General features: G+C 38.8%; 1 protein-coding gene across 5 annotated transcripts; it reads right to left on the bottom strand.

Moving 5' to 3' along the window:
* Positions 1–614: 614 nt before the first annotated feature.
* On the bottom strand, positions 615–17188 carry scarb1 (scavenger receptor class B, member 1). 5 transcript variants are annotated; one of them, XM_074690754.1, is made up of 14 exons: positions 16842–17188; positions 15299–15459; positions 12309–12450; positions 12017–12220; positions 11156–11251; positions 10964–11079; positions 10716–10882; positions 9330–9448; positions 5441–5514; positions 5256–5307; positions 4920–5066; positions 2696–2743; positions 1610–1673; positions 615–1282 (listed from the first exon to the last, which is right to left on the bottom strand). In XM_074690754.1, exons 1-14 carry the CDS (start codon positions 16959–16961, stop codon positions 1275–1277), a joined length of 1518 nt encoding a protein of 505 aa, XP_074546855.1. In that variant the 5' UTR covers positions 16962–17188; the 3' UTR covers positions 615–1274. The 5 variants fall into 5 exon arrangements, with proteins under 5 accessions (XP_074546855.1, XP_074546856.1, XP_074546858.1 ...); XM_074690755.1 differs by lacking the exon at positions 2696–2743; XM_074690752.1 differs by lacking the exon at positions 615–1282 and having other exon boundaries at positions 1297–1673.
* Positions 17189–17759: the final 571 nt, after the last annotated feature.

Genomic DNA, 17759 nt, shown 5'->3' with positions numbered 1-17759 from the left:
TACTTTTCCAGGACTTAGCAAGGTTAAAAGTAGACCTGACATTATCTATAAGCAATGAGAGTGGATGCTTTTGGCAAGAAAAGAGCAATAACAACCATCAAAAAAAGAAGAAAAACTACTTTTACCAGGCTGTTCTCCTGATTATTAACTACCTGTGTAAACAGAGCAGCTGTATGAAAACTCAAGTTTTTATATCCAAGTGGTTGAACAGAAAACTAGTTTTTATGCAAGGCTTTCTTCAGACTTTGATTTATAGCCTGTAGCATGTTTCTGAAGAAGTGGAAGCCATTATCTGGGAGATAAAGGCTGCAGGGGAGGTCAAAATCTGTATCCACATCACGAGTTAGGACATCAAGCTGCAGTTACACTTTTCTCCACAAGGAGGCACTGTGAGGAAAACAGGACCTCAAATAATAGCAGAAAGTTTTTCTTCTTATTGTGTTTCGTACAGAAGAGGATTAGGGCCACTAAAAAAGATGTATGTCGATTTTTTTTTGTTATAATTTTTTCGAGGGTGTATTTGTTTTATCCTCTTCCGTAGGTTTTGGGTTAACTCTTTTAGTAGATCGCTCATCATGGCTAACAAAAAAAAAGGAGAAGACAGTCTGAAGTCATAGTTTTGAATAAAGGCACATTTATTATTAGAAATCAGTCATTTCATCTCACTCAGTTCATTCACACTTTAAAGAGGACAGTAGTTTACAAAGAGGAGTGCATCTGCTCTGCTTCACTCTGGTTTGATGTGTCAGTTTTAGATCCGGAGAAGTGTCCCCCCTCCCCACCCTGTGGGTGAGGCTCTTCGATTGTACGGTACAGTACACGTGGCAGTAAGAGACCAGCTTTTCTGCTCTTCAGGTTCCCTTGTACATGTCTAATACTGATTGTGATGAAATGATGGCAGACAAACAGTCAAAACAGACCCCCCGCCGAGCTGAAGGTGGGCAGGTGGGTTCTTTGGCATGTTTTTATACAAAAAGTGGTTCAAAGAGACGGAGGATCTTCAGCGGCTCCGCCTGTAGAGACACATAAAGTCTCAACCCGTACAACATCCACAAAAACACGTTAAAATGTGATTCTTCAGCTGAGGGTTTCATAAACTCTACAGTACAGTAAAAATGTGACATCGCTTCCAGCACCGCGTGCTTCGGTCATGGCGGGTCCACAAAACCAGCTGTGAGAGTGTAAGGGTGTGTGTATATTCATAGTGTGTGTGTCAGTCTATGTCTTCTTACAGGTTGGGGTCGTTTTCTTCAGTGCTCTTGTTTCCTTCCTCTTTACTTTCCTGTGTGAGAAATAAAACGAAGCAGAGTTAAACATTAAGGCCATAAAAAGATGCAGAAAATATTCAATTTGGAAAAAAGAAGCACAAGAAATGAGACTCTTTTATTGGTCATTTGGTAGAAAACACACTGCATAAACGATGGGTGACATTGCAGCTCTAAGAAAGTAAAGCCAAACATTTAAAGCCCACCCTACTGATGTAATTTTTATCATTTTAATTGTCTTTATTGATTTTGCAGTGATAGCTCAAGGTTTGCTCCAAAGCTTCATACACAGATTAAATCGTACATTTCTCCATGTTCATGTTTGCCTTTGTGTGCACACCCACCTGAGGTCTTTACGAAACATTTGTCCTTTGACTCATGGTCTTTAACCTGCTCTTTTTCAGATGCCTAGAAGAGACCACATCATCTAACACATCAGCCAGTCAGGAAACACACAAATCAAACAGCTGCTGTTTGGGTCAAGCTGGCTGAAAGCAGCAGCAGCAGCAGCAGGGGGCGATGTTAAATATTGTGGATGTGCAGACGTTAGATTTCATGCAGGAGGCTTTTTGACGGTTAAATCTGGTTGTTGAATTTAGAGGAGGTGTGATTGGTTAATTTTGTTGGACGGATCATCATGCACCAGAATTAGAGAAAGATAAAAGAAAAAGAAGAGCTGGGCTAAAGCCGGCTTCAGATTCACAAACGTTGAGTTTCTGCTTCATAAAGTACGATTTCTGTTTCCCACAAACAAAAGCTTCACAAGCTGCAGCGACAACGGCTTCACATAGTTCAAACAATGGATAGAAAACTATGAGACGCATCCCCTGGAAGCTGAATCTGTCCAAATATCAAAGCAAAGGATTCATGAGCAATTTTAGAGACTTCAAGTCAAGAAAAATATTTATATTTGGGAGGTAAAAAAAACAGACTTTTCTTACTTTTTTTGCATTTTTTTAAACCTTGTGAATTAAAAATCGTAATGGTGATCATTTCTACTTAATTCAGGAAATTTTGGAAAGAAAAAAAATGAATTCCTTGGATTATAATTCCTCTGTAACTTGGCACTAATGGCCTAACAAAACCAAAAAAATGAAAGCAAAACTACATTAAGTTAAATTTAATAAATAGATTAATAAATACTAATTACTACATCAATGCAAAAACAAGATTAAAAAAAACTTTTAAGCTTTAAAAAGACCAAAGACATAATTAAAACCAGATTTTTTACTGAAGTAAATAAAAATTAAACAATAGCCAACTTGACTTCTTTCCTAGTTTCAGCAAAATCAGAGTTTTTTTCCTGCCGTGATTCATTTCAAAGCAAGATCTATCTCCGATCATTTCTGCTCAAACCAAAAGCTGCCGTTTGAATCAAGCCAGAATCAAAACTCAGCAAATGCCAGGTTTAGATATCATGTTTTACAAACCCCATTCTCTGGCGTGCTGCATGAATATGTCCCAGTTATTTCAGCCCTCTGAGAACACAAACACCACAAATACACTCCTGAGGTTTAGAATAAGAAATATCTCATCACTGAACCTTTAACCCTGTTAGGAAACGTTCAAACACACACCATTTGAACCATGAGAGAGGATAACTGTCTCTGTTTAAACGTGTTAAAATGTATCTGTGAAAGTGTCAGACTTCTCCTTTAATTCTTACATTTTTGTAATGTCAGAGTTTTTTTTGGCAAAGAGGTAAAAAGGATACAGATTTTATCTTATCTCTCTGGATACCTGTCTGATAACCTGATGTATAAAGGGGCACGGGAGAGTCCAGAAGTTCAGTGACGTACGAGGACAAACTTCTGCTGACTCTCTGAACGATTTGCCGCTCAAGTCAAACCAAAGGGCCCCGCACGAGAGTTTAATGAGTTTAATGTGTTTTAGGTCCAGCACAAGACCGGCAGCCTTATCCTCTCTGATTAAAGCTCTACAGGTAAAAGTTCACACCACTGGGGAGATAAACAGGGGAGGGGAGATGACTGAAACCAACTTCTAGACTCCTGCTGGAAGTGGCAGATTGAAGGAGATCAAGTCTTGTGTTAGCATGTAAGCATGTTAGCACAGGAGTAAGGTGGCTGTTTGGAAATCAAAGAGTTTAACTTTGAACATTCCATACTCACAAAAATGTTCAAACTTAGTTAAAAGTTAAATTAAAAGTTTAAACAAGCAAATGTTTTTCAGTATCGACATGTCCTAAGTATTGATGAGTCAGAGAACATCAGCTCTACTTTATAAACCTGTTGTATGATGAAAAATAAATATCTAATGTTTCTTCCTCTTTGTAAAAGATTAAACCAAAAATAACTCAAAGGTTTAATTTGGATTCCCTAAACCCATCATTGTGACGGCCCAAAACATTTTTTTTCACAGATGAAAATAGTCCCTCAGAATTTTAGACCTGTAGTTTTTTTTCCTCTCTCAGTAGTTTCATAAAGTTTGTTCAGAACAACAGAGAGCTCCTGTTTAAAGACATTACTGAGACAATTATTCAGATGAAACTTTATTAACTCTTAAGTTCTGAAACCTGTGTGATGTAAGCTAAAGACAAAGAGACAGTATTTCTAAGCAGAAAAATTATCATGTTACATTTTTTATTTTTGCTTTTTTCAATTTTTAATTTTTGGCAATTGGGAAGAAATGGACTTAACATCAGTAATTTAAATCTTGTTGTTTTTGTTTTTTTCATTTAATCATTTGGAAATAAAGCTGACTTATTGAGCAACAAAAACATGATAAAAAAAAAAAGACAAATAAAAAAAAAAAAAGCAGAAACTTATTAATAGCATTTCAGAGATATTTATCAATGTTTGTATCAAATGTCCAAGGCTTATTTTCTTTGCTGTTTAAGCAGCAAGTAACACAAAAAGAGTTTCGCTGAATGGATATTTAAAGCTTGAAATATTTAATTTTATTAGCTGATTACTGCCTCTGTCGACAGACATCGATCTCTTGACAAATACCGCACCATGCACCAAACTTCTATTCTCCCATTTGATGCAGAAAAAACTTAAAAATGGCAAAACTAATACTTCTGAATGTGCATTTTATTGCCAATTCATACCTTGGTTAAATTGCCAAAGTTGCCCCCTGTCCTTTCCAATTTATTTATAACTGCCTGATTTTATTCCCCTGTGCTCTATTGTTCGCCGTAGCCAAGCGTCATCACATCAAGTCGCATCACCTTAACCTGACCTCTGATTCACAAACTCTGGACAAACTAAGAACTGGTCTGCTTCTGTTGGGAAATGTGAAAGAAAACTTTGGAAGTGTGGAAGTGTTTCTTTGGAGGATCGGAGACATGCGGGTTGTGAGACATGCTGCAGTGACATTTAAAGAGGAAGGAAGTGTGTAACCAAACGATGAATCTCTATTAAGTATTCAGAGTTTATCTGCAATGAAATGTGATGATGCACCTGCCCGACGTGTTATATGAATAAAAAAAGAAGTGAACTTTCTTATTCTTCACAATGAGAAACTAGAAAATGAACACACGTGTATGATATCACCTAAATGTTTTGAAGAATTATTTTCTGTAGACTCTCCTTCTCCGTCAGTTTGAGTACAGAGAACATACATGCTCCATGCGTCATGCAGGTTAACGCGCTTAACGACGAACATGTGGCGTCATGCTGAGCTGCAGCCTACCTTTGCTTTGTGATGCACCAGGGAAGCAATGAGTATCGTGGCGAGGCCAAGGGCGATGAAACCGTACTGCATGTACTCCATCACGGCAGGGAGGATGACCAGGTTGGTGTGGAAGGTGGTGAGGATAGGGCCGTCTATGTAACCGCTCTGAAGAGAAGAGATACTCAACGTTTAACCACGATACAGTGTGTGGCAGCTGTATTTTTACAGTACACTGGAGTCTAGTCATCAGGAAGGATTTTAATGTGTAAAATCTCAAGCTGCCAATGAAAAGTCTCCGATTTAACTCTACGAACTCCCTTTGAAATTCACTCTGTGCTGACGTTAGCATCTCACCTCTTCAAACCAGATCATTGGCATCACCACCTCTGAGATCCTTCCAGTTTGTCTGCAAGAACAAAAAGCACTCAGCATCAAAGGCCAAGGCTGCACGCTGCTTTGTTAGAGCAGGAAACACGTTCAAAGCCAACAAGCGAACACATTAAAAAAAAAACCATCATTGTGACGTGAAGCATCCTTACGTGACGCCCGAAACTCTCTTCATGTAGAGGTTGAGCTGCAGGCGGATGGAGACGTTCAGTGGGACACCGGTTTGCTGAAAGAGAAAAGAAGAAGTCTCAGAAGAGGAGTAAAAGGTTAAGTGAGATTCAGAGAAAAGTCCTGGAACAGCTAAATCTCAATCCAGCTGTTAAGAAATGTTCCCATCCATGAGCACACAAAAGAAGGAAATCCTTAACCGTCAATTCTTTCACCATCTTTGATGCTTTCAGAAAACTATGATTCTGTTAAAACATCAAACATTCTGCCCAAGGACTCTCCATGAAAGACGTATCGCAGGAAAAAATGTCGCATGAGGATGAAACAATGCTGTATGGTCAACTCAAACGCTAAAGGACATGTCGTTTCAGTTAAGTTCCGTTCAAATGTCCCTGAACCCTGCAATCTGATCTCTACAGTTACTACAAAGAGAGCGGTTCAAGGAGACGTTCATGACAACAGGCTCAAAATTTGGTGTTTCGCTACTATTTGTGCAAGGTGAGAAAACCAAAACGTTGAGCCTGAAGAACATTTCAGTGAGACAAAAAACGATCTCCCAATAGTTTTAAGCTCCATGTACTGACTGTAACAAGAAAAATTCTGATATTGGAATTCTGGTGATTTTTGAAGAAAACAAGAAGTGTTGAGCGTGAATAAGTAAAAATGAGCATGTTCATTGTACACCCTTACATTTTCATCAACACAAAACTGGTTTTGTCTTCAGTGATATTTTAACGGTTTTTGCTCCTGTGTTTGTCTGGAGATCCTACATGTAACCATGGCTGCATTGTTTACATGTGAAATCAGCTCTTACCAGCCTTTAGCATAGCGAACTGGTGCAAGGCCTAATGTTTCCCACAAGGTGAGGGGGAGGAGGTGAGAACGACGTGCTGGTTCTCAGGTGTGAGCTGAGAAGTGACATGGACCTATCTTTCCATCCATCGTTATTGGGAACGTAAGATCTATCTGCTGACCCAGCAACCGAGCGAATACCAGAAGGCAGAGTAGCATCATGCCATTCACAGACATGGCTAACAGAGCTAACATCAGACACCAACGCCACTTGGAAGTGCTTCACCTGCTGTGATCAGACAGGATCTAGGAGACAGAGATGGAGCATGACTGAAGAAGCTCAGTCCTGGACCCTGTGGAGGTGGAGGCTGGCTGAACTGGACAATGATGGACAAGCTGTCAGCATCTATTTTGTTATGGACCTGTTTGCACTTTCTATACACTTGGAATTCTTGACTGCTGCTGTGACTCCTCCTAAATTTCCCCTCAGGGATAAATAAAGTATTTTCTATTCTATTCTTTTCTATATCACTGAAGACCAATAATCACAAAAAGTTTTGGGATTGTTCAGACAGATTCCTTCTGCACTGCAAATCTAAGCTAGTGTTAATTTTCCAAATTTAGTAAAGACAGTTTTTTTCAACTTAATATGAGTCACATTCACCTGACAGGTCAACCAAGGCATCAATTTTGTCTTTTAATTTCTGTAAATGGGTAAAAAAAATGCCAAGATCAAATGATTCTTCTTTTTAAGTTTCTTGAACTAAGAATAAATTATTCTTACAAAAAAACTCAACAAGAAGACATCTGGCAATTTTTTCAGCCCTCATCAGGTGAATGTGGCCCAGGTTAAATAAAAAAGGCAACTTTTACCATAAATAAGACATTGAGTCTTGCCAAGAGTTCAGTTTTTTCAGTGCGTAAACCAGGCTCATAAAGTTCTCGTTTTGTTAATTTAAGTGCTTGAAAACTTTACAGAAAGGATCCCCACAGAGTTCATCCTCTTCATTGAAGCGTGGGACCCATTTTTTTAATTGGTAACAGATGCTTCTCAGATCCCTTCAAAGCTTCAGTTGGTGATTTGTTCAAGAATCTGGTGCATTATTCTGGCAACATAAAACAAAAAGTGACAAACAGAGGCAGCAGAGGGTCACAAACTCCCAGGTTTAAAGAGATGTTCTTGCAAATGAAGTCTGGTGGCAAAATATGTAGCTCCTCTTAAAATCTCGAAATGAGTCAAAATATCAGAATCAAACTCTAACGTTTGTCTCTTGAAGGAAGCGTCCTGTTCTTTGGGACTGAAAGTCCGAGCAGTCTTGTTGAAGTGTTATGTAATTCATTTATATGCCCCTCGGGAAGCCCCCCCCCCCTTTAATGAGTCCACCATCGCCGCCTGCTCATGTTTCCCCGAGAAATGAATCATTCCAGGTTGAAAACTTGGATTTAATCCAGCTGTGGGGGATAAACTCATGGTTTAATGGTGGTAAAATGACCCCACCCTGAGCTGGAGAAATGTGGCTTCATAAAAGTTTCACCTATAGATTGTAGAGCATATGGACGTGGTCACATAGAGTTTCAAAGCCTGTGGTTGACCGGGGTCATACTGAAATGCTGAACCCAATCTAGCTTTTGTTATTTTGTGTCATTTTAGACACATTCAATTCACAACATGAAACCTCCTCAGCAGCTGAAGTGTGTGACGGACACGCATGTTTTCAGCATATTCCTCATTTTTAATCTATAATCTCTAATCATTATCCAACTGTATTTAAAGGCCAATGACCCCGACACACCAAGGATCCAAGGTTTTCCTTTTCCATGAAACATCATTATAAAACCAACAGCATCCAAATCAATGAGATTTCCTGGAACAATCAGTGCGTTCGCGTTCTGTTCTTAGAATGAGACGTTCTCCCTTATCAAAGCTTATTCTTTTATTGGAGCCATATAACATTATCGAACAACCTCAGCACGAGCAATTAAGAAGAAAATAGAGCAATTTCCAATTACCTTATCACAACAGGTGACAGCTAAACACACTGCGGGGAGGGTTTACACGAGCCGGACCGAAGGACAAGCTGAATCATAGGACCGTTGCTCCAAACTTATCATTTACTGCGCTGTAATTGTGATTGTTTATTGCACGATGAAGTGCAATAAAGTCAGATATCATCCAGTTCATCAGGGAACTTTTTCTCTGACTGGAGAACTACCTAGAAACACAAATAACTTTAAACAGTTTTACTTTTTATCAGCAAAAAGTCAGGATGGTAGTGGTTATCAGATGAATAAATGACTGAACTTCCTGGCGCCATTTGTTAAAATTAGCCAAGTTAACTGAGCGTAGCTGTTGTTAGCATAGCTTCCTTAACACATAACCGCCCAGTTTCTTGAGCTGACCATCAGATTTAAGAAAGAGTTGTCAAACTACCCTTTATCATCAAGGTCACATCTTGGGGTCTTTCTTGCCAATCTCTTGTCCAAGTTTTCGCTCCGTTTGGAGATAAACTCATTTAGATAAAGTACAACCCTTCACCCACCCACCAGTCTGTTCTTCGTCTTGTCCAAGTTTATAAACAGATAAACACTTGACCATGACAGATGTAATCAGTCCATTGAGATGTGGCCTCAAGATTACTAAAAAAACAGCTTCACTGACATGACCGTTTATATGCTGCGTCCGTCCACGTCTTCAGTTCGACTCGTGTCAGAGATGGAGGCAGGAAATGAAGCCGTGTTGGACCCATAAAAGTTTGTTTTAGGTAAAAGAGCTGCACGTGTGAGCTGTTTTATGGCATAAACAAGCAAACAGGAAGAGTCCACTGAGCACGCTCTGTAGTTGTATCTCTTTTTTTCACTTTTTATTGCTTTTAATGTAGTTGAAGTTGATTCATTCGTCTTTTCTGATCAAATTAAATGGGTCAAAGCCCGGAGTCCACTAACACAGCTCTAACTTCCTATCAGGGCAATAACATCAGATAATTATTGCTGTAATGATCCTTAATAATACCTGAGCAGCACATTCTGCTTCACTTTATGGCAGATAAAAGTGTGTGAGTGTGTGAGAGTGTGCGTGCTTACTGGGTGAATGTCTATGAAGAGGCCGTGCTCATCCTCATTGGGACTCAGACCCTGCACGAAGTCCAGCAGCACGGGGTCAGCGTTGTAGAAGTGAGGATGAGAGATGAAGACTGGAGAGTCTGGATGAAGAGATAAAAAGAAAGAGCATCAAATAGAGCTGCAAAGAGAAAACAGTGATGGCATAAACATTTTACACAACGTAAGATTTGTAGTCCAGCGTATACAGTAACCCTGCTCACCCCCAACCCCCACCAAGTGTTTCCTTGTTTATCTTATCTTATCAGACCAATTTCCATATCTGTGTTTGGTTATCAGGCGCTTCAAAGTCTAAACATACGACAAACATACATGACCCACAACACTTATTCAATCCTCTCTGGCATTGCTTTAGAAGAACTGTACAGCATCTCTGAGATGATCCAAAGCAATCATGTTGAATGGGAAATTCTGCAAATTTTAGCGCCAGAGAGTTCAGATTACTCCTGATTTAATGTTTTTTGAAAGCTTGCTCATCTCTTTACAGACTGATTTAACAGTTTCAATCATCATTTATTGTACTACATTCCAAAAACTGTAATCAAATCAAGTGTTAACATCTAATTTTTAATAAAATACTGTCTTTTTAGACTTAACATGAGCTACTTTCACCATGCAAGTCCAAAAAGTCTGAGCTATGAAAGACAAAAATGACACCTGAGTTTTCTGTAAAGCGTAACACTTTCTTTAAATGGGATTAGAAAAATGTAAGTGTTAGTTTTCTTGTTTTACAGATATTGTTCTTATTTCAATAAAAAAAGCGTACACTTGATCCCAAGCCCTGGCAAGACTGCCAGCGGGTCTGAATTTGGGTGCCATTTTCGTCTTTTAATATCTTGAAAATACATATTTTATGGACTTTGGTGAATGTGTGTTTCCAGTTAAAAAAATACATTTCAGTTTACAAAAAACCCTTACTCAGAGGGGAGCTTTGTAGTAAATTTTTCATGCACCTAAATTAACAACTAGAGTCTGTTGGGGACCAAAACAAGACCTTTGAGTGGAAGTAACTCTACATACACTTTGAAAAATACACTCCCTTTTTATCATAAAATGTCTTCTTTGACTTAGTATGAGCATTTAGGATTTATTCTTATTAATGCAGCAGCATCAAGTCTCACCAGGTTGGTATCCAACAAAATCTGTAGGAAATCTTGCTCTCTCTGCAGGAGTTTGCTTGCTAAAGCAGTCAGGCTCCTGAGTTAACAACCTGGGCCCCCCAAGGGTATAAAAAAGCCTTAAAGCTTACAGACTTTACAGCCCATCCAATAGCTGCTGGGTGGAGAAATTTACAGCAGTATTTCTAAAACCTGATATCAGAACGAGGTTAAGGTGTGCGTTTGTACTCACTGTGTCGGCAGCTGCTAACGTTGAGAAGACCAGACTGTCTGCAGGGGCAGAAGCCTTCGTTCGGAGCGTAGTCTGAACCGTTAGCGAACAATGTTTTAGGAGCGACAAATCGATACAGAGGGATGCCTTTCATCTCACCTGGACGCTGGTAAACCAGCTCCATAGATCTGAAAACAAAGGAGAGTGACTTGAGTATGACAGGAGTTTGTAGAGAAGGAGCTGAGAGAGGAGGAGAGGGGGGGTTCGACCTGCAGGCGTCGGGGCTGTAGAAAGGCAAGGTGCTCTCCTTGGTCATGAAGGGAGGCCACATCTGTCCGGCTGTCCCGTTGATCATGTTGCACTGAGGAGTCCTCCAGTAGGGCAGCTTTAAACCAGAGGACAGACGGGTTAGTCTGAAGATCAAACATGATCACCGAACACACCTGGAAGTCAGATCTCACCTGCGTCAGGCCGTTCCATGAGTCCACTTGATGGACTTTCCTGATGTCATCTTTCCCTGTGTTGATGGTGAAGAGGCCGGTGTTGGAGTTGTTGAACTGTGAAGAGAATTAACGTGAGATTACACTTCATGGGCATAAAAATCCATGTGGGGCAGTGTGAAACTTTTGACTGACTTGATCTTCTATATGTCGACAAAACCTAAAAGAGGAGATATTATGCTTTCTAAGTCTTCATTCTGTTCCTGTATTGCCTTGTAGTATCTTTACAGGGTTTAGAGATAAAATCAAAATCCCTATTTTTCCTTCTCTGGTGTTTTAGAAACTATTGTTTCAGCCTCCTTCTCAGAACATAGTGTTTTAGCTGCTGTGTCTTTAAGGCTCCCCTTCCCTCTGACTGGCCAGCCCTCTGGAGAGCAGACCTTGGTGTTTGAGGTCCGCTTAAGAGATGACATCATCATTCTAGCAAGTCTCGTAAAATGCTTTTGCTATTTTTTCAGTTTACAGACAGATTTCGTGATTCCTACAACTAATAAATGAGAATTTGCATGTTTAGTCTGATCATCCAGGATCGTTACTTTAAACTCAAGTCTAAAAATGAGATAGCAGAATAACCCCTCTTTAATGAATGTGGTGTCGCCCTTTTTTGAGCTTTTGCCTCTATTTTCAATGTTTTATGCTGGAAAAGTGCAGACATCTCCTGGAGTCTGTTTACATAATGTTGCACATAAAAACTGGTCTGACCAGTATTTATGTGCACTTCTGTGAACAAGGAGGACTTTCTCCCCTTTCATGCTCCTTGCAAATCATTGTTACACCTGTGGTGCTCTTCAACACACACATGTTCTTGAACCTGACACTCACTTCAGCAAAGAGGCCAAACTTCCCAGAGGACGGCAGCATGCCGGGCAGGTATTTATTCAGGAAATCCACCAGCCCGCTGTCGTAACCCCACATCAGCTCCCCCACCGGCTTGGTCAGGAAGGCCTCCTCTTTGAAGGTCCTGAAGGTAGCGCTGAGCATCAACCGCACGGCAAAGGGGAGGTTCTCCATCATCACAGAGGCGCCCTGAAAACACACATGGTCGTAAAACAAGGAAAAAGGCAGATGTGTAGAACTGGAGAGGTTTAAGAGCCCTGGGAAGAAAATGTCTTACCAGCACCAACATGTTGGGGATGGTGACCACGTCGGACTCATTTCCAGAAGACATGGTCGGCTCAAAGAAATACCTCCTGTTCTCCAAGTAGGACACGGTGTTGTTGGGGTGAAACGTGATGTTGCCTTTCTGGATCTGCTTTCTGGAAAAAAAGAAAAAGTTTAAAGGAACCAATCTCAAACTGGTCTGAAAACAGAAACGAACGGGCTAGCGTTACACCAACAGACAACTGACTGTAAGAGATTATGGTAGCATCAAAATGGCAACAAGAAGTCTGTATTTGTAGAAATGTGATTTTGGCATTTTAATCAGCACTGTCTTTGCTATTTAAGAGCAGATGTGATCACAACCGGACAAAGGGGTGGAGCTAGAGATTAACTCAGGTTTATAACAAATAGAGTTTTTGCTGAGTCGTCACCTACTGGTCAGAACAAGTAACGCTGTAATCATTTCTGCATTTAACTAATTTCTTAATTTACAGATTTGTAACATGCTTTTTATTGTTTCATCGTCTCTGTGTGTCACACAATATTTCCAGCAGCTTTACATAAACAGCGAGTTGGATTTGTTTGTTTGTTATTGGGATACATAATGGCGTGAAAGCACACCTTTGCCCTTTAGCTCAAGGTTCAGTGTTGGACACAGACTTTTCTAATGTGATAAAGTGATAAAGGGGTTGAGGACGATAAGAAGAACAGATAAAAAGAGGAGAAGGGAAAACATCTCAGTGACGGCTGTGACAGAGTTTATATAATTATTACTTAAGATACCATTTGAACGTAAAAACCTGAGTTAATCACTGATCTGACTGCTTGGATCTAAATTTCTACATTTTTACTTATTTTTCTCTTTTCATAAGCCCTTTTTTTCAAGTAAATGCATCTCTACCCTCTCATGGTGAGAAATCAAACAAAAGCCTCTCCAACCTGAGAGCAAACACTTGAACATTTTGTAAATACTGAGCTGGAGATAAGAACCTACTCCACTCATTTCCAAACCACGCGACCAAAAATTAATCATTTACACTTTGTCTGCATCAGATATGTTTAAAAACAGCTCAATAACTTCATGTGGACAAATGTTTGAGAAAAAACTTTGTTTGGCGGATGTTTGGATAAGGACTCACTTCAGTAACTCCCTGTTCCTATCACTCTCTGCAGATACAAATATCCTCTACTGGTGATTTTTTCAAGCTGACCATGTTAATAAAAACAGTCCTGACTATCTGTAAAGATAAGATGTGATGTAAAAGAAACGCTTTCTTCACCCAAAGTGAGAAAATGTAATTCGACCTTTAAACTCTCAGACGGCTTAAACGCTCATTAAGTTTCTCTGATTCTGTCAGTTTATGTACTCCACAGGTACGAAAACGAACCTGTCACTCGATATAATCACGCCTGAAAAAAACACAACTGATGGATTACAGTGTGAAAAATCAGAACTAACAAAATAATTTTGTCTTTACTCTGACAAAACAGTCTCATTAGACTTCTCTTGAGCTAGAGTCCCCTGTAAGTCCAAAAAAATCTCTCATTTTAACACAATGAAAGACAAAAATGATGATTGAATTGTTTGTGAAAAAAAAGTATTATTTTTACAAAGTGTTTGATTAAAGGAAAACTAATCACTGTGAACGCAAACATCACAAAAACATGTGTTTTTTTTGTTCCATTTAATTACAAGAACAAAAAATTAACATAATCTGTCTATAATCTGAAGATATCCAAACTAGTTTATCAACTATTAGTTTTCAAGAATGAACACTTTAATGGTATAAGAACTTTCTTTGATTGAAACAAAACTAGTTCCAACTTGAACTTGCATCTCAATTTTTTAGTATGAAAAATAAACATTTTTGTAAATTTAAAACTGCTCCAAATGCAACTCAGTTCGACCTCAATTAAAATGATCAGTTATCTTAGCATTAATCATCCTTTCGATTGAAACCGTTCCTTTGAAATCAACGCATTCACTTTACGTTGAACCATGGAAGACCAACTGTATCACCAGCTTCTGAAGAGCTCCCTTGGTATAGTCTGGACTTGGGGCATTTTTTGAAATAAAGCTAGTTTTTACTAAAAATAAGACATTAACGCTAAAGCTCTGCCAGATTTAGCAACAGCCACCAAATCTTAATCATATTTACCCACATTTTCTTCATTTTCAGCACCTTCTTCACATATTCTTCACATATTATTTTAAGTTGACTTGATTGTGAGTTTTCATGGTTAAAAAATCTTTTTTTTTCTGACTTCACATTATCAAACGGTAAAACCCTGCTGGTTTTTTGTCTTTTTGTTGGATTGGTTGAAAGCAGTAAAACCAAATGATGGTTAGAAATATTTCTCCAGGCTTCATCCTGAGCTGCCTTCTCCATAAGAGTTGTACATAAATATATTTTAAAGTTCAGTGACTTTAAAAAAGGAATCCAACCCAAAGAGCGGATTCTCCACTTGTTGAACTTTCCTTCACATCCACATCCATCTGTTATTACATCAGAGCTGGGTCAACACATGGTTTCTATATGAAGTACAGGCAGGTGATCAGACTGTGAAGAAAGCTGAATACACAGACCCTCCTCCTCTTCTTTTTTTCTATACGAGTAAAGTTATGTAACAAAGTTTGGGATGCAGCTCAGTGGGTCAGTGGTGAGGGGTTTGGATGTATGCATGTGTGCTGACCTACATCTGCTATGAGAGGCACATACTGTTCCCAAAAAGTGAACTTGGATACAAACGCTCACGTCTACCCCTCAGAGTCAGCGGCGTAAGGCCAGTATGGGCGTTTGAGAAGTGGAACAGCAATAAAAAAAGAACAGAATGTAAAATCAGAAAGATAAAAAACAGAAGAAAATAAAGAGAAGGATTCAACATTAACACATGGTGCAGTCAGCAGGACAGAGTGTCCTGATTGATACAAAATGTACACATGGTTTATGATTCAGGCAACATTACAGGGGTATTATGGGATGTTTATTGAGCTTAATGTACCTGTACACATAAGGTCCCTTCTGCTCTACCATGGGCTTCTCTCCCGCCAGGATCTCTTTGGGGTTGAGGACGTTGAAGAAGTAGACAGACATGTAAAACGGCACAGGGACATCTTTCCACATTGTGTAGGTCATCTCATTTTTCGGGTCAATCACCGTGTTCTGACAAGAGACAGAAAAAAAGATATAGGCATAACTTTTGTGAGAATAGATTTTGATTTTTCTCTCAGTCATGGAAATGTGGATTTTCTGTCATTTGTGAGACCAAGCTGAAATTAATTATAAATTGCATGAAATGACATGAAAAACTTCTGTAAAGTCTTGGTTTGTGCCTCCACAAATCCAAAATGAAAAAAAAACGTGCCAAATCATTTATTACACAACATATGATATCTCCTAATTGTCTGGAGGTCTTTCTACTTAAATAATAATATATAAAAATCTCATTTCTACATCAAAATTCAATTACAGACACATTTCAGCAGGGCTCCCATAGGGAGACTGGTATTATTACACATATGCAGCGTCTTGAAGTGCAGCCAACAAACACACATACAGAGATTACATAACATCTCGTCATAGTACTGAGAGTTGATTTAGCAACATCCATGCCCCACATTACAGAGCTGTTTTTACACCAACTCATGCATCATATATGTTTTTGCGTTGCGTTTTGTTTATTCTGCATCTTTTCAATCCAAACCTCACAGACACATCTGGAGTGGCCTTGAAATGAGTAGAAACACTAATTCATCACTGATTTTCTACTTTAGCATGTTGGTTCATCCTCCAATTGTTTCTAAATCCATGTAACATCTATTAAGAGCAGTAAATAGTCAGTCAGCTATTTTTTTCTATATTTATTTTTTAGTAAAAGGTAAATTCTCCTCAAGAACTTTTTTGACCACTTATTTATTTAAAAAAGTTTCGTTACCTTTTTTTATTTGAAAGAGATCTCGTGTTTTTAGCACTTGAAACAACATTTTAAACATAATCAGTCAACTTTCTTCTTTCTTTTTTCTGTATGTCAACAACTTTGTTATAACAAACACACAAAAATAATATGAACATTTATGAGCACTCAATGTTTTCAGTCGTTACTTAGCTTTCTTTATAATTTTAGAAATGTTTATGTCATATATTTGACATTATGCATATTTCCAAATGATTGACACTTTTCAAATTAAACTTTCCTTGCTTCAATTCTCTTTTTATGGTCCATGTAATTATTTCTCACTCTAGTAATTAAAAAATCTCTCATTAGGATGTCATGTATAATTTACAGACAGGATACTGCACTTCTATGTCATAACTAGCTACTTATATCTCTTTATTTTGCCATTATATTAGTATTTTCGTTCAGTTTTCATGTTTTTTTTTCATGCATCAGTTCTGGCTCAGATATTCTTTTGTCCCCAGTTCGGTTTAAAGCTCTCCTACACTTTCTCTGACACCTGAAGGTGTTGAAAACATTGACTCAGCTCATTAAACTACAGGTTTGAACATGCTAAAAATTACCTGTCCGCGTCAGGGTTGCTGCTTACCTTCACTATCTGGTCGTCGATGATTATCGGTCCCACAAAGGCGAGGACTGTCCCGAATAAGACGGTGAGGACACCTGCCACCACGAAACCTACAGCTACCTTTTTCTTATTTACAGCCATGTCCAGTGACAGAGAGTCCTGTAGCCTGAGTTAGTGTTAGCTTGTTTATGTTCAGTTAGCAGCGCTGGTTAAACAAAGGAAGCTAACGGCTAAAGGATGAAACAGCCTCTCTGCTCCAAGTTCTGCCGGTAAAAAACTAAAGTCTGCTCTTTCTACCGGCTTTTTATCGCTTCTTATCAATATTGTTGACCTGGTCGGTATTGTCATCGTATTTATAGTCCGCTGGTCCGCCTCCAACTGTGCCGAGGATTCTGGGAGTTGTAGTCTTCGTGTGTTTTGCTGCGTAACCTCAGCCTAACAGCTGGTGGGGCAGGGGGGCACAGTTCGGATTGTTTATTATAAGGTCTGTGGTTTAGACTCCGAGTAGCTCAGAGGAATCTCATAAAGGAGATTAAAAAGAAAGGAAGACAATAAAACACTGTAAAGGTAATAAATGTATGGGTGATTTATGGATGGATATACCATAAAAAATGGGGAATGTTATTAAAAGGTAGAATGATTAATAACAAAAAAGCAGATAATTATTTGATGCTTAAATTATCATCAAATTGGTAGATGGATGTATAGATAGATGGATGGATGGATGGAAAGGCAAAACAGATTGATGGATGGATGATTGATATTTTGATGCATGGAAATGAATTGTTGGGTGACAGATGAGTGGATGAACAGACAAATGGAGGATGGATGGTTATAGATAGATAGATAGATAGATAGATAGATAGATAGATAGATAGATAGATAGATAGATAGATAGATAGATAGATAGATAGATAGATAGATAGATAGTGGATTGAT

This window comes from Halichoeres trimaculatus, unplaced genomic scaffold (genome assembly GCF_033239565.1).
Source record: "Halichoeres trimaculatus isolate MK-OKI-2021-1 unplaced genomic scaffold, fHalTri1.1 fHalTri1_scaffold_16, whole genome shotgun sequence".
NCBI lineage: Eukaryota > Metazoa > Chordata > Actinopteri > Labriformes > Labridae > Halichoeres > Halichoeres trimaculatus.
Note: the sequence above shows the minus strand (reverse complement) of the source record. Positions and strands in the feature narration are given on the sequence as shown.

Bases quoted from the DNA above. Each gene is read 5' to 3' on its own strand.
- scarb1 (XM_074690752.1), bottom strand. From the start codon at position 16,961: ATGGCTGTAAATAAGAAAAAGGTAGCTGTAGGTTTCGTGGTGGCAGGT. The intron at 10,883-10,963 runs GTCGAACCCCCC...CTTTGTTTTCAG, and splicing joins TACAGCCCCGACGCCTGCAG to ATCTATGGAGCTGGTTTACC. The intron at 5,067-5,255 runs GTGAGATGCTAA...TCTTCTCTTCAG, and splicing joins CAATGATCTGGTTTGAAGAG to AGCGGTTACATAGACGGCCC.